This window comes from Staurois parvus, unplaced genomic scaffold, assembly GCF_062004578.1.
Source record: "Staurois parvus isolate SC_StPar_1 unplaced genomic scaffold, SC_StPar_1.0 ptg001495l, whole genome shotgun sequence".
NCBI classification, from domain to species: Eukaryota; Metazoa; Chordata; class Amphibia; order Anura; family Ranidae; genus Staurois; species Staurois parvus.
Window position 1 is genome coordinate 90,893 of NW_028319291.1, and position 15,847 is coordinate 106,739.

Below are 15,847 nucleotides of genomic sequence, written 5' to 3' on the forward strand. Positions count from 1 at the left end.
AATCGGGAGCCAGTGGAGGGAGAGGCAGAGGGGGGTGGCAGAGGTAATGGGGGATTCTTCTCATTGACCACAAGTGTAAGGAGCATTCTTCCCACTGACCATCACAATAAAGTACCATGAGCTTTGGATATTAGCAGTGGGTTACCTGAGGCTGGAAAGTAATTTTAATGGTAAAAAGGCTGAGAAAGGCTGGTACAGACAATGCTTAAAGTGGTTCCAACATTGTGCCCGAGAGCTCAGCCCCACCTCCTGCTCTCTCCTCACCAGGGGTGGACTGACAACTCATGAGGCCCCCGGGCAATAGGGAATCATGGGGCCCCTGTGTCCTTGCCCACACCCAAAAAAGCCTATGAAAAAGGTACCAGGGGCATCTCAAGGGGCCCCCTACTGACCCCGTGCCTTCGGACAGTGCCCGAGTGCTCGAATGGTCAGTCCGCCCCTGCTCCTCACTCCTCCCAGAGAGCAGGGGATGGGGCTGAGCCATGCTGTGTGTCATTGGATACACAGAGAACACCTCTATGTGTGCCCCCATAGTAAGCAGCTTACTAAGGGGGTACTCAGAAGGGGGAGGAGTCAGGAGCCCAAATGAGGAAGATCGGGGCTCCTCTGTGCAAAACAATTGCAGAAAGCAGGCAAGAAGGACAAGTTTGGTATTTAAAAAAAAATTACATTTAGACTCACTTTAGGTTAGGAAGACAGGCTCTGTGGAGAAGGGCAGGGGTTAACACAAGGCAAATAAGGAACTTGCCTAGGGCGGCATTTTTCAGGGGGTAGCACCCCCCCCCCAGAAGAAGGGATAAAAGAAGGGACACGTACGCCATAGGAACCAGGTGGGATCAGAGAGAGGTTGCGGATGCTTGATGGTGTATCTAGAGCCTGACTCTCAGTCCTGGAGCTATGAAGACGAGTGTCTTTTTCTCTCTATTGCCAGGGGGGGTAGTGGAAAGCTCTCCAAGGTGGGGGCCATGGGTGCTGCTGTTGGTCAATGTCAGGCTCTCTCCACAGGAGGTGGAAGGGGGGGGTGTTGGTCGGTGTCTGTGGGGGGCAGATGATTTTTGTGCTGCCTAGTGCAGCACAAAACCTACATACACCACTGGGGAAGGGTTGGTTGGACTGTACAAGATGATGGCCTTCAGCAGGTTAACCAATTGGGCTGTAGTGTCCCACCGGCCAGGTGGAATGTTGGTGCCCTTGTACAGTGTCCAGAGCTACCTTGATTAGAGAAGTCTCTCAATATTAGGTGTTCCCCTGACAGTATAAAACTGATGAAAGGGAGCCATCAAACTTGAGTTATGGGTCTTGGACCCCAACCATGTCAGGAATGTTCTAAAGAAGTCCTAGATGAAACTGTTGGATGGGCAGATTAGAGGCATACTACAAGGGGGCACAGTGGTGCCTATTTTTTTTTTTTTGCTTTACTGCAATAGAGGAAATTCATGTCTCCAGACTATCTGTACAAATAAGCCAGCCATACTTGGATCAAAATTCTCCAGTTCAGTAGGGATTGGACGAATTTAAAACCATGTAGGGGGTAGTTGGTTGTAGACAAGTCGATCTATTGAATACAATAGCTCAGCAGGAAGGATTCCCCTATCCACATTGAATGTGTAGATGAGGGAATCAGGTCACTTTTTTTTTTTCGTTCAACCCACTGGCTGAACGGAAAAAAATAATAATGATGTACTGTGCAAATCTCAGGATTGAATGTACAGAATTAAAATCCATTGGCAGGTTATACAGCTTCCTTATATACATTTTAATTGTTTACTGTTTTTCTGGAGTTTCTTAAGTTTTTATTTTTTACTGCAGTACATGCAGCCTCCCCCCCCCCCCTACTATTACTGGAAATGCAACGTCTTGCACACTGATCCTCAGAAGTCAATATTTCATGCATGGGGGACGGCGTCTAATGTTAGTGCTGTCTGGCTGCCAAAAAACAGCTCTCAGGATTTCCAGACTAACGATCAGCAATGAACTTCATCCAAGTGAAGGATCATTAGCAAAGCTAAGGGACGAGTGATGTCACAGAACTGCTTCTAGTCTCACTAGGCCTCTTGTATCAAAGTCTCAGTGCTAATAACTGTCTATGTTGCCCCAAAGCCTACAATCAGAATTGAACATGCCTTGAAAAATGACAGTTGGAATCTGCGAGTTGGGCTGTGATTGGGTGATCAGAAGCAATAATAATAACCCTTTGATGTGTTGTAATGCGTGTGAGCTGTGATTGGTCACAGCATGTCACATGGTACAAGGCTATTGTGACTAGCCTTGTACCATGTGATCTCTGTGATCATTCACAGATTTCACACGTAGTGAGCAATGATGTCAGCAAGCGACATCTTGCTTACTCCTATTCATGTGATCACTGATTGGCCAATGAGTCATCACATGATCGGGACCTCACACAGAGGTCCCGTACAGTGATCGGTTCAATGGGCACCGGATCGCGGTGCTGCGTGCTCCCAGGGAGCAACACAGTCCAAAATGGCACCGTTTATGAATGCAAACTGCCCCTGCACTGTCACCGTCCAGCCGTTTATATACATGGGCCGGATGGGAAGTGGTTAAAGACCACAGGTAACTATGCCATACAATGAGTGGTGTATTTTGGTTTTGTGCTGCCCTAGGCAAGAGTAAAATTTGCCCCCCCCCCCTCCAGCTATTTGAAGCTGGTCAAAAGGAAGTCAACTGCAGGTCAAATTCTGGATGATCTCAAAAGCATCTCAAATTAATGTCAAAATGATGCCTCCAACAGAAGCCCAAAGTCTGTTGAAACGGGCACTTAACCACTTGCCGACCGCGCATAGACGAATGACGGCTGCACCGCGGCCGGCTAGTTCTGGGTGGACGTCATATGACGTCCTCCCAGAACGCGCTCTCCTGCGCGCCCCAGGGGGCGCGCACCCGGCGATCTCCGTGATCGCTGTGTCCTACGGACACAGCTGATCACGAGATGTGGTGAAAGGCCGATCCCACCGGCCTTTTACCACGTGATCAGCGGTGTCCAATGACACGCTGATCACAGGAAAATGCAAGTGCCGGTTCTCGGCTGCACTTTCCTCACGCTGTCAGATCGTGAGGAAAGTACTGCCGAGAACCGGCAGTTGTCAGAGCGGGGATCGGCACCGATCATCAGGGCACTGATGATCAGTGCCCTGATGATCGGTGCCCAGCAGTGACCCCCGCAAGTTCCTCCCAGCAGTGCGCCCACTAGCCCCGCCCACCCATGCCCAGCAGTGCCCCCACCTGTGCCCAGCAGTGCCCCCACCTGTGCCACTCTGCAGTGCCACCTACCTGTGCCCAAAAGTGCCACCTACATGTGCCAGCAGTGCCACCCACCTGTGCCCACCCACCTGTGCCCACCAGTGCCACCCACCTGTGCCCACCAGTGCCACCCACCTGTGCCCACCCACCAGTGGTGCCCACCAGTGCCGCCCACCAGTGCAGCCCAGCAGTGCTGCCAGTCAGTGCCACCAGTCAGTGCCCAGGGGTTGTGCCAGTCAGTGCCGCCAGTCAGTGCCCAGAAGTGATGCCAGTCAGTGCCGTCTATCAGTACCCATAATCAGTGTCACCTATCAGTGCCGCCTATCAGTGCTGCATATCAGTGCCGCCTATCCGTGACCCCTAATTAGTGCTGTCTATCAGTGCCGCCTATCCGTGCCACCTCATTAGTACTGCCTATCAGTGCCCTTTAGTGCTGCCTATCAGTGCCCATCAGTGCCGCCTATCAGTGCCCATCAGTGCCGCCTCATCAACGCAAATCAGTGAAGAAGAAAAAATACCTGTTTGAAAAATTTTATAAAAGAAACAAATAAACTTTTTTTTTTTTTTCAAATTTTTTGCACTTTTTTTAATTTATAGCGCAAAAAGTAAAGCGCCCAGTGGCGATTAAATACCACCAAAAGAAAGCTCTATTTGTGAGAAAAAAATGATCAAAATTTCATATGGGTACAATGTTGCATGACGGCGCAATTGTCAATCAAAGTGCGGCAGCGCTGAAAGCTGAAAATTGGCCTGGTAAGGAAGGGGGTATAAGTGCCTGGTAGGCAAGGGGTTAAGCAGACCTCCAGTTGCATTGACTGGCTACTAGCACCTCTAGCACTGTACATTATTGCATCTAGCACAGGGGTGGACTGACAACTCATGGGGCCCCCGGGGCAATAGGGGATCATGGGGCCCCTGTGTCCTTGCCCAAACTCAAAAAAGCCTATGAAAAAGGTACCAGGGGCATCTCATGGGGCCCCCTACTGACCCCGGGCCCTTGGGCAGTGCCTGAGTTTCCAAATGGTCAGTCCGCCCCTGGTCTAGCATCATTAGTGAAATTGGCTCTCAAGCTTTGGTTACAATGCAAACAATAATATTTTTTTTCGTTTTGTTGCATGTATTCATCCCAAATAACTCACATGTGGATTTGGTGTTTCCAGTCTTCTTGGATTTGTACCAGATGGTCATGCAGTCCTCTTGCAGCTTGAAGTACCTCTGTTTCTTCCAGCTGCGTGACTTGACTTTCCTCATCATAGACCCGGCCTGCATGAGCTGCAGGTTCTCATCCAGCTGCACACCTGCAGAAACCATCATTTCGCAGATTTAGGGGTTCGTTCTTACCTGATGCATTGACATGCATTTTCAAAATGCATGAATAAAAGAAAATACATTGTTTTTCATTAGGACTAATTCCCACCAATCCATTGGCGTAACAACAAAAAATCCTGTGAACTGCATTTTGGGTGTCCACCCCTCCTATTTCTATCTATCCCATCAATGACCATAAATTTCAATTGTGAATTTGTATGTTTCTTCTCAACAAAACATCTGTGAACTGCATTTTGGGTGTGATATTCTATGTCTTGCCAAGTCAATTCAGTTTATAAAACCCTTAAAGGTAGCCTGTGGGACGGTGGAGGGTATCCTACAGAGAACACCTTGACGTGTCTGCTCACCTTCTTAGATCATCCTTTCTGTGCCAGGGGCGGACTGACCATTGGGGAACTCGGGCACTGCCCGAGGGCCCAGGGTCAGTAGGGGGCCCCATAAGATGTCCCTGGTACCTTTCATAGGCTTTTTTGGGTGTGGTTTGAGTGTGGGCAAGGACACAGGGGCCCCATGATCCCCTATTGCCCAGGGGCCCCATGAGTTGTCAGTCCGCCCCTGTTCTGTGCCCTGCTATCCCCAAAGCCCAGAGTGCATATAGTGGGCACAGCCTCTTGGCATTAATCTGAACTGCAATTTGGTCAGTGAGGACACCCATCATATTTTGTATTCAACAAAAAGGTGCAGAAGGTGGAAGGACCAGGGGTGGGACCGTAAAACTGTGGGATCTATTTGTGTTGAAGGTTTTTGGGGTTCCTGGGGAGCAATGAAAATCATATAGTATAAGGAAGCAGGAAGACACCAGGAGGTATCTAAGAACTTGGAGATAAGAGCCCCCACAGGCTCCCTTTAATGCAACACATCAGCATGCAACAACACATCTTAAAGCTGCACCCTGGGGATAATAAAATCTACCCTTGCAGGGTGGGATCCCCCGACAATACAAGGGATAAATACTCATTTTTGCCTAGGCTAACCTAAAAACCTCTTCTACCCAGTGGCGGACTGGCAACTCATGGGGATGGTCCATCAGTCCATCCGACACCACCAGGTTGCACCTCAGACTGTCCAGGAGCTCAATGATGACCTGGTCCAGATCTGGGAGGAAATCCCCCAGGACACCATCCGTGGTCTCATTAGGAGCCTCCCCCGACGTTGTCAGGCATGCATACAAGCACGTGGGGGCCATACAAACTACCGAGGACCAGGGGCGGACTGACCATTTGGAAACTCGGGCACTGCCCGAGGGCCGGGGTCAGTAGGGGGCCCCATAAGATGCCCCTGGTACCTTTTTCATAGGCTTTTTTGAGTTTGGACAAGGGACACAGGGGCCCCATGATCCCCTATTGCCCGGGGGCCCCATGAGTTGTCAGTCCGCCCCTGCCGAGGACCATTCTGAGTTGCTGCAATGACATTTCAGCAAAATGGACTCGTCTGCTGCATCATTTTTTCACTTTGATTTTCGGGATGTCTTTGATTTCAGTCCTCTGTAGGTCGATCATTTTTATTTCATCAAACGATGGGGCATCCTTACGTTCCTCACACATTACCCCGTCCATGTCAGTATAGAGATCCAGCAGGAGATTCTTCCCCATTGAGATCTGATGGGTTTTCAAAGAGTTCCTTTCATGTTTTTGAGCCGTGTGTATTGTATGAGCCACAGACATAAGACCCATAAGACAGGTTCTCTTTATCTGTATTTCACCTCCCTGCAGAAATGTCCCAACTATTCTAACACTAATACTTTTCCAAAAATTTTTAATAAGAAAGAAAAACGAAAACTGCAGTGAGACAATTTCTCCTCCTAGTGAGACAAAGGACTTGTTGACCCCATTAGTGGCAGACAGATTAATTCTCTAAATCCGGCGCTCCACTAATACATCCTACTAATTATAGCTAAGAGATACCATTTCTAATAGGAAATTCCATTTAATCCACATTAAAACTCATTTATATTCCTCACCATCGCCCTGGTAGACATTTCTGTAGTCAAACCACACATTGGGGGAGGGGGCGCTCTATAAAAGCTCATCTTAAAGTGTGGTTTTCAACAAGATTGGATTTTGGTGTTCAGAAACCCTAGGCACATCTATTATATAAACTGCCCGTTCCTGTCTGATTGTACAATCTTCTGTACTCTAGGGTAAGTAAATAGTGTCCAGGGGCGGACTGACAACTCATGGGGCCCCAGGGCAATAGGGGATCATGGGGCCCCTGTGTCCTTGCCCAAACTCAAAAAAGCCTATGAAAAAGGTACCAAGGGCATCTCATGGGGCCCCCTACTGACCCCGGGCCCTCGGGCAGTGTCCGAGTTTCCAAATGGTCAGTCCGCCCCTGATAGTGTCTAATTCTTTTCACCATGTGTATTCTTCTTTGAATCTCGGTGAGCTCTGTATATTTCTTCCAGATCTGTGCAGTCATCCAGTGTGAGACTTCCTGTGAAAAAGACCGCTCACTGCTGCTCTCTCTCTTTGTCAGGGTGACTGGTCTTGTCTCCGCCCCCTCCTGTAGTTTTCTGCAGACAGTTGTAGTGAGTGGGTCTGCCTGGGCCCCTCCCTCAGCTCTGCTCTCTGCGCAGGTTATGTACAGCACAGTGAAGTTGGCACGCCTACTTTTACATGGTAATTACTTAGTTTGCAAAGTAATTTGACTTACACAAAATGGATTTACAGTATATCCTTTGTGGCTTTTATATGGCTGTTATATCCTATGTGCTCGGTGTTCAGCATTAAATCTACAACTTGCCATACACATTACTAACTGATTATACATTATTAACTGATTATACCAGCTAGTATAAGGGACCTTAGATTGTACGCCCCTTGAGGGTTAGGGACCTTAGATTGTACGCCCCTTGAGGGTTTAGGGACCTTAGATTGTACACCCCTTGAGGGTTAGGGACCTTAGATTGTACACCCCTTGAGGATTAGGGACTTTAGATTGTACACCCCTTGAGGGTTAGGGACCTTAGATTGTACACCCCTTGAGGATTAGGGACTTTAGATTGTACACCCCTTGAGGGTTTAGGGACCTTAGATTGTACGCCCCTTGAGGGTTAGGGACCTTAGATTGTACGCCCCTTGAGGGTTTAGGGACCTTAGATTGTACACCCCTTGAGGGTTAGGGACCTTAGATTGTACACCCCTTGAGGATTAGGGACTTTAGATTGTACACCCCTTGAGGGTTAGGGACCTTAGATTGTACACCCCTTGAGGGTTAGGGACCTTAGATTGTACACCCCTTGAGGGTTAGGGACCTTAGATTGTACACCCCTTGAGGGTTAGGGACTTTAGATTGTACGACTCTTGAGGGTTAGGGACCTTAGATTGCACTCCCCTTGAGGGTTAGGGACTTTAGATTGTACGCCCCTTGAGGGTTAGGGACCTTAGATTGTACGCCCCTTGAGGGTTAGGGACCTTAGATTGTATGCCCCTTGAGGGTTAGGGACCTTAGATTGTACGGCCCTTGAGGGTTAGTGACCTTAGATTGTACGGCCCTTGAGGGTTAGGGACTTTAGATTGTACGCCCCTTGAGGGTTAGGAACCTTAGATTGTACGGCCCTTGAGGGTTAGGAACCTTAGATTGTACGGCCCTTGAGGGTTAGGAACCTTAGATTGTACGCCCCTTGAGGGTGAGGGACCTTAGATTGTACATCCCTTGAGGGTTAGTGACCTTAGATTGTACGCCCCTTGAGGGTTAGGAACCTTAGATTGTACGGCCCTTGAGGGTTAGTGACCTTAGATTGTACACCCCTTGAGGGTTAGGGACTTTAGATTGTACGCCCCTTGAGGGTTAGGAACCTTAGATTGTACGGCCCTTGAGGGTTAGTGACCTTAGATTGTACACCCCTTGAGGGTTAGTGACCTTAGATTGTACGCCCCTTGAGGGTGAGGGACCTTAGATTGTACATCCCTTGAGGGTTAGTGACCTTAGATTGTACGCCCCTTGAGGGTTAAGGACCTTAGATTGTACGCCCCTTGAGGGTTAGGGACCTTAGATTGTACACACCTTGAGGGTTAGGGACCTTAGATTGTACGCCCCTTGAGGGTTTGGAACCTTAGATTGTACGCCCCTTGAGGGTTAGGGACCTTAGATTGTACGCCTCTTGAGGGTTAGGGACCTTAGATTGTACGCCCCTTGAGGGTTTGGAACCTTAGATTGTACGCCCCTTGAGGGTTAGGGACCTTAGATTGTACGCCCCTTGAGGGTTAGGGACCTTAGATTGTACGCCCCTTGAGGGTTAGGGACTGATGTGAATGTACAATATATATGTAAAGGGCTGCGTAAATTGACGGCGCTATATAAGTACCTGAAATAAATAAATAAAGTGTATGGATAGCTTTACTTAGTGATTAGCTACTTGAAATTCCTTGATCTGGTAGTAAATTGTGATTGATGATGCAGCCATTGATTTATGTACCACCAAGCCTAGTGCTGGAAATCTCTGCCTGGCATTCTCCCTGCTGATGAGAGTTTCTACTTACGGGCGCAGCACGGCGCGGTCATCGTTCAGGCGTTATACACTCAGCTCTCCCGTCATCTAAAGACAAAATACAGAACGCTGAAATAGATGGTCATACATCACATGGACCTGTGTCAGGAATATAGGCTTTGTTATTGAAAGACACTATGGTTACAGAAACATATGAGAAAATCAGTCCATCCATATGGGGGGGGGGGGTCCGGCTGGATTGTGTGACACGTGTCCCATGATATATCTGCAAATATCTAGAAGGGATCTGAAGTCTTTCAGAACCCTTACTAGGTCCCTCCTAGGTGCACAGTCCTATGAAGACATAGACAGTGGCTACGTGGTTAGCACTTCTGCATGGCAGCACTAGGGGTTGTTGGTTTGAATTCCAACCACCTGCCTGGAGTTTGCATGTTCTCCCTGTGCCTGCATGAGTTTCCTCCCACACACAAACATGCTGGTAGGTTAGATGGATGCTGTCTAAATTGTCCCTAGTATGTGTATGTATGAATGTGAGTTAGGGACCTTAGATTGTACGCCCCTTGAGGGTTAGGGACTGATGTGAATGTACAACATATATATATATATATGTAAAGCTAAAGTGTGGGGGCTTGTGAGCTACTATGGTGTATATAAAGTGCTAAAAAATAATGAAATGATCCAAAATTGTGATATACAAATAAAATGAAATAAAATGGTGCATAAAACTGTGAAAAAGTGGTTCACTTACACTCTACACAGGGGCGGACTGACAACTCATGGGACCCCCGGGCATTAGGGGATCATAGGGCCCCTGTGTCCTTGCCCACACTCAAAGCACACCCACAAAAGCCTATAAAAGGTACCAGGGGCATTTCATGGGGCCCCCTACTGACCCCGGGCCCTCAGGCAGTGCGCGAGTGCTCGAATGGTCAGTCCGCCCCTGACTCTACACATACCAGGGGCGGACTGACAACTCATGGGGCCCCCGGGCAATAGGGGATCATGGGGCCCCTGTGTCCTTGCCCAAACTCAAAAAAGCCTATGAAAAAGGTACCAGGGGCATCTCATGGGGACCCCTACTGACTCCGGGCCCTCGGGCAGTGGCCGAGTTTCCAAATCAGAAATATTGTCGCGCTCCACTGCCAATTGCAAACATTAGAAGTGAATATACTGTATATTGAATAAATAAAAGTCCAGCATCAAAAGAATATGTAACAATATCACTGCAATTATATTGCTACTGCAATCATGTCCTTAACCACTTCCCGTCTGGCCCATGTGCATAAACAGCCGGACGGGAGCAGTGCAGGAGCGGGTGGCCGTTTATAAATGGCACCCACATTGACAGCCTGTGCACGCTCACTGTACAGGACCTCTGTGTGAGGTCCCGATCAGGGGCGGACTGACCATTCAGCCACTCGGGCACTGCCTGAGGGCCGGGGTCAGTATGGGGCCCCATGAGATGCCCCTGGTATCTTTCATAGGCTTTTTTGGGTGTGGTTTGAGTGTGGGCGAGGACACAGGGGCCCCATGATTTCCCATTGCCCAGGGGCCCCATGAGATGTCAGTCCGCCCCTGGTACCGATTCATGTGATCACTGATTGGCCAATCAGTGATCACATGAAAAGTAGTAAGCAAGATGTCACTTCTGACATCATTGCTTACTACTTGTGAAATCTGTGAATGATCACAGAAGTCACATGGTACAGGGCTATTCACAACAGCCTTGTACCATGTGACAAGCTGTGACCAATCACAGCTCTCACAGTATTTTTCAATGGCTGCAGGAATGCAGCCAGAGAGGAGAAATGATTGCTTTTACAGCCTTTATGGGAGTAAAAGATATCAGTGTAAAAAAAAAATCTTCATCACCCCCCACAAGCAGTACAGTGTCACTATGGTGACACTGTACTGCTAGGGTGACAGTATGTTAAAAAACACATAAATAATAATATAGAAAAATAAAATAAAAATGTATAAAAAAAAATTTTTTTTGCGTTTTTATTCTGCCCAGCCAAAAAAAAAGTTCCACTTTAGAAAAATAAAGGGGGGGTTGAAAAAAAGGTGTCAACGTGTGTAGAAAAAAGCAAAATGAACTGCGAAAAGAACTGCAAAATGTACAATAAGCAAACTACCTAGGTGTGAGCGGAGCCTCAAGGTACATCCATTGCCTATCATTGTGCTCACCCGGCTGAAGGCAGATGGGACAGAACATGACATTGGTGGACAAATAAGAAGGTTAATCCAGGCAAGAGATTACGCTGGATTCTCCGGCGGGCAGAGCGGGATATTCTCTACTGTACATGGTGTACGTAATTACTTTTTAAGGCAAGGTGATTGGATCTGCAACATTCTCAATCTAAAGAATCCCTGTAAAATAATTAAAAAAAAAACCCCTAAGCAACCCTTCTATGTATACCTGTATAATGTGTTCCCTGTGCTGTATGTATACCTGTATAATGTGTTCCCTGTGCTGTATGTATACCTGTATAATGTGTTCCCTGTGCTGTATGTATACCTGTATAATGTGTTCCCTGTGCTGTATGTATACCTGTATAATGTGTTCCCTGTGCTGTATGTATACCTGTATAATGTGTTCCCTGTGCTGTATGTATACCTGTATAATGTGTTCCCTGTGCTGTATGTATACCTGTATAATGTGTTCTCTGTGCTGTATGTATACCTGTATAATGTGTTCCCTGTGCTGTATGTATACCTGTATAATGTGTTCCCTGTGCTGTATGTATACCTGTATAATGTGTTCCCTGTGCTGTATGTATACCTGTATAATGTGTTCTCTGTATGTACTGTATGTATACCTGTATAATGTGTTCCCTGTGCTGTATGTATACCTGTATAATGTGTTCTCTGTGCTGTATGTATACCTGTATAATGTGTTCCCTGTGCTGTATGTATACCTGTATAATGTGTTCCCTGTGCTGTATGTATACCTGTATAATGTGTTCCCTGTGCTGTATGTATACCTGTATAATGTGTTCTCTGTATGTACTGTATGTATACCTGTATAATGTGTTCCCTGTGCTGTATGTATACCTGTATAATGTGTTCTCTGTATGTACTGTATGTATACCTGTATAATGTGTTCCCTGTGCTGTATGTATACCTGTATAATGTGTTCCCTGTGCTGTATGTATACCTGTATAATGTGTTCCCTGTGCTGTATGTATACCTGTATAATTTTGCTGCACACCAAGTAGATTTTTATCTTTTGCGGCTGTTGATGAATGAACGTTTTTGTGTGCGGAGTTCAGTTTTAGGTTTCTAATTTTTGGTTGGAGATGCCATTTACAATAAAAAAGAAAACATACATTGGCCACCAACTACGCAGCCACTACAGAAGAAGAGGAGTCTTGCTGCGGACTGACCTGATAGAAAGGGGAGCTGGCTGCCTCCCAGGTCTCAGGATTCCGGTCGGCTCATGTTTCCAGTACACCAATAACCAGGGGCTTAATGAGCTTTCTGCATCAGATCCACCTTTGTGTGTCATTTAATTAGGACGGGTCCTGGCAGAGCGAGCCTTCCTGCAAGAGGGAGAAATCGCATTATTGTCAGTTGGGAGAGGCAGCTCTCGTATGAAGCAGGGATGTACGGAGCCCAGGGAATACCCACAATGACTGACTGATGGACTGGCTGCATGCGTACAAGGTTACACGCTAACGCAGGAGTGGAAAGAAGATTCGGTTTCACCCTCGCCGCTTGACGAAGCAAAAAAAAAAAGTTTGAAATCATGTGATCAGGAATACTAATGTGTGTGTACATTGCCGGATGACAATTGCCGGTATTTCTGGTGAAAGATATTTTGATAAAGCGGAATTCAACCCCAAAAAGTATTATATTGCAGCTTACCAATCTTTAGATGTGGTGGCTGCATTAGTTTTCTTATTTCCGGCAAAGTTCACACCTATGCAGTTTGCGTTTGACCCCCTTTCTGCATTGCGTTTTGCATTTGTGCACCTGCATTTTTGATGTTTTTGATGCTTTTTTTAACCCCCCTAACGGTTTGATTATGTCCATATTTCTGTGCTGAAAGCGGTACATTTTTTTGCATGGAAATCATAAATTATAATATAATAAATAATCATAAACAATAATAATATAATAATAATAAATTTAATTCAATAATATAATCAAACCAAAAACACTGAAATGTGAAATAGAGCCCCAAGTTCGCACATCACTGAGCAAAGTCGCAGAATCGTTTTCAGTGTCTGATGAGGAATTTCCCCCACGAATCATTATCACTCAATTCTGCAAGTGGTTCTGATTTACTATCGCTGTTCTCTAGCCGGTCTAAAACCGCTTTTGACCTAAAGGGAAGCTTTTTGGACGCCATGGACGTTTCTCAGTTTCCAGGCAGAAAGAACAGTAAAAATGCAGGCAGGGCGCCGGACAAAGCACTCGGGACAAAATGTATGTGAAATGGTTTGATACAGGAATGTTATACTATGTGATTTTAGTGTATTTAGTGAATGTCACTTTTTCAAATTTTCCGCCAGTTCCGTCCCCCGTATGTTCCGACGTCGCAGGGAATAGAACCTAGAAGACAGATGCCGGCATCGGCCGGGGGACCTTGCTGGGGACACTGCAGGAGGGACATCGCGGGAGCGCAGGACAAGATAAGTGAAGAAGAGATCCCGGAGCAGCGCTGCAAGATATTCCCGAGTGTAGCTCAGGGTTACCGCTTGTGGTGCTGAAACTTTACCCCGAGCTACACTCGGGAATACCGCCAGGGGGGTTAAAAAAAATTTCTTGTTGCTAGGCAGATTTACAATGCAAAACATCAAAAAATGCAGGTGCAAAAACGCAAAATGCAAAAACATGTCAAACGCAAACTGCATAGGTGTGAACCTAGCCTGCATTTTGTGTTTTTTACAAAAATGTTCTTTTTGCTAGGCAGATTTAAAACGCAAAACGCATGAAAAACGCAGCAAAAATGCACTACATGCTTTTCTGCAACGGCAGCGTTTTCATTGAAGTTTATAAAAGCAAAAAAGCAACTTTTTGCACTGATCCTTTCAAAAAAACGCACCAGGTGAAAACATGGAGATGTGAACCTGTCCCATAGGGAATCATGTTAAATGGACTGTACTGCATTTCTGCAAAATGCTGCGGAAAAGGCTTAGGTGTGAACCTAGGGTCAGGCTTTTTTTTCCCCTTTATTTTCAGTGGTAAAAATAAGCATTTTTTTACCACCCCCCAGCCACTCAATACATCTGGAAGGAACTGCTCGTGTACAAGTTAATGCACAACGCAGCACGGCAAGTTAACAGCCACACTAGCCCATTCGAATCAAGAAGTCCACGCCACAACCACGAGCCATGCGCATAGCTCACCATTGCACTGCATTAATCCCACTGAAAATTTTCATTGAGAAAAAAATAAAAAAAGGTATTTAGGAGGCGACAGTATCACCCTCTGAACTCCCCGTGTGCATGAGGCCTAATCCTGCCTTACCCTAGGTTCATACCTATGCAGTTTGCGTTTGACCCATTTCTGCATTGCGTTTTGCGTTTTTGCACCTGCGTATTTTTTGTGTTTGTGATGCATTTTGCTTTTTTTTTCTTGTTGCTAGGCAGATTTAAAATGCAAAACGCATTAAAAATGCAGCAATAATGCGCTACGTGCTTTTCTGCAGCGTTTCTATTGAAGTCCAAAGAATTAAAAATACCCCACCAGGTGAAAACGCGGAGATGTGAACGTGTCCCATAGGAAATCATGTTAAATGGACTGCACTGCGTTTCTGCAAAACGCTGCGGAAAAGGCATAGGTGCAAGGGCGGACTGACAACTCATGGGGCCCCCCGGCAATAGGGGATCATGGGGCCCCTGTGTCCTTGCCCATACTCAAAAAAGCCTATGAAAAAGGTACCAGGGGCATCTCATGGGGCCCCCTACTGACCCCAGGCCCTCGGGCACTAGCCCATTGGAATCAAGAAGATCGCACCACAACCACGAGCCACGCACATAGCTCACCGTTGCATTGCATTAATCCCATTGAAAATTTCCATTTTCAATGGGATTAAAAAAAAAAAAAGATATTCAGGAGGCGCCAGCAGGGGCGGGCTGACAACTCATGGGGCCCCTGGGCAATAGGGGATCATGGGGCCCCTGTGTCCTTGCTCACACTCAAAAAAACCTATAAAAAAGGTACCAGGGGCATCTCAAGGGGCCCCCTACTGACCCCGGGCCCTCAGGCAATGCCCGAGTGCTCGAATGGTCAGTCCACCCCTGGGCACCAGTATCACCTACAGAATGCCTGACAGTGGCTGCTGTGAATGGACACGTGCGATCCTAAAGGTTCCTGTAACTGATACTGATTTATCAGTTCTGATCAGAGGTCTCCAGACTTTCTAAGCAAAGGGCCAGTTTATTGTTCTTCATACTTTAGGGGGGGGGCGGGCTGTAGGCGGTGGGAGTAGAAAAGCCCCCTCATCAGTTTTAATAGGAGGAATAGTGCCCCATTGTAGATATCAGTGAGAAGTATAATGCCCAGGGGCGGACTGACCATTTGGGAACTCGGGCACTGCCCGAGGGCCCGGGGTCAGTAGGGGGCCCCATGGTACCTTTCATTGGCTTTTTTGGGTGTGGTTTGAGTGTGGGTGAGGACACAGGGGCCCCATGATCCCCTATTACCTGGGGGCCCCATGAGTTGTCAGTCCGCCCCTGATAACGCCCCATTTGATGGTGTCAGTAGAGGGAATGGTGCTCTATCACTGGTGACAGTCGGTGGAATAGTGCCCCAAGGGCCAGATAAAGGTAAGCAAAGGGCCAAATCCGGGCCCCT

General features: G+C 47.1%; 1 protein-coding gene across 2 annotated transcripts in view; it reads right to left on the bottom strand.

The window, feature by feature from the left end:
* PLCD4 (phospholipase C delta 4) overlaps nucleotides 1–15,847 on the bottom strand; it is a 121,093-nt gene that overhangs the window by 82,534 nt on the left and 22,712 nt on the right. The window contains exons 2-4 of one of the 2 annotated variants that reach the window (XM_089662588.1): nucleotides 12,430–12,585; nucleotides 9,075–9,130; nucleotides 4,404–4,562 (exon numbers count right to left, since the gene is read on the bottom strand). In XM_089662588.1, coding sequence (XP_089518714.1) covers nucleotides 4,404–4,562; nucleotides 9,075–9,096 — 181 coding nt within the window. In that variant the 5' untranslated portion in view covers nucleotides 9,097–9,130; nucleotides 12,430–12,585. The remainder of the gene's footprint in view (nucleotides 1–4,403; nucleotides 4,563–9,074; nucleotides 9,131–12,429; nucleotides 12,586–15,847) is intronic. The other variant, XM_089662589.1, reaches the window with a different exon arrangement.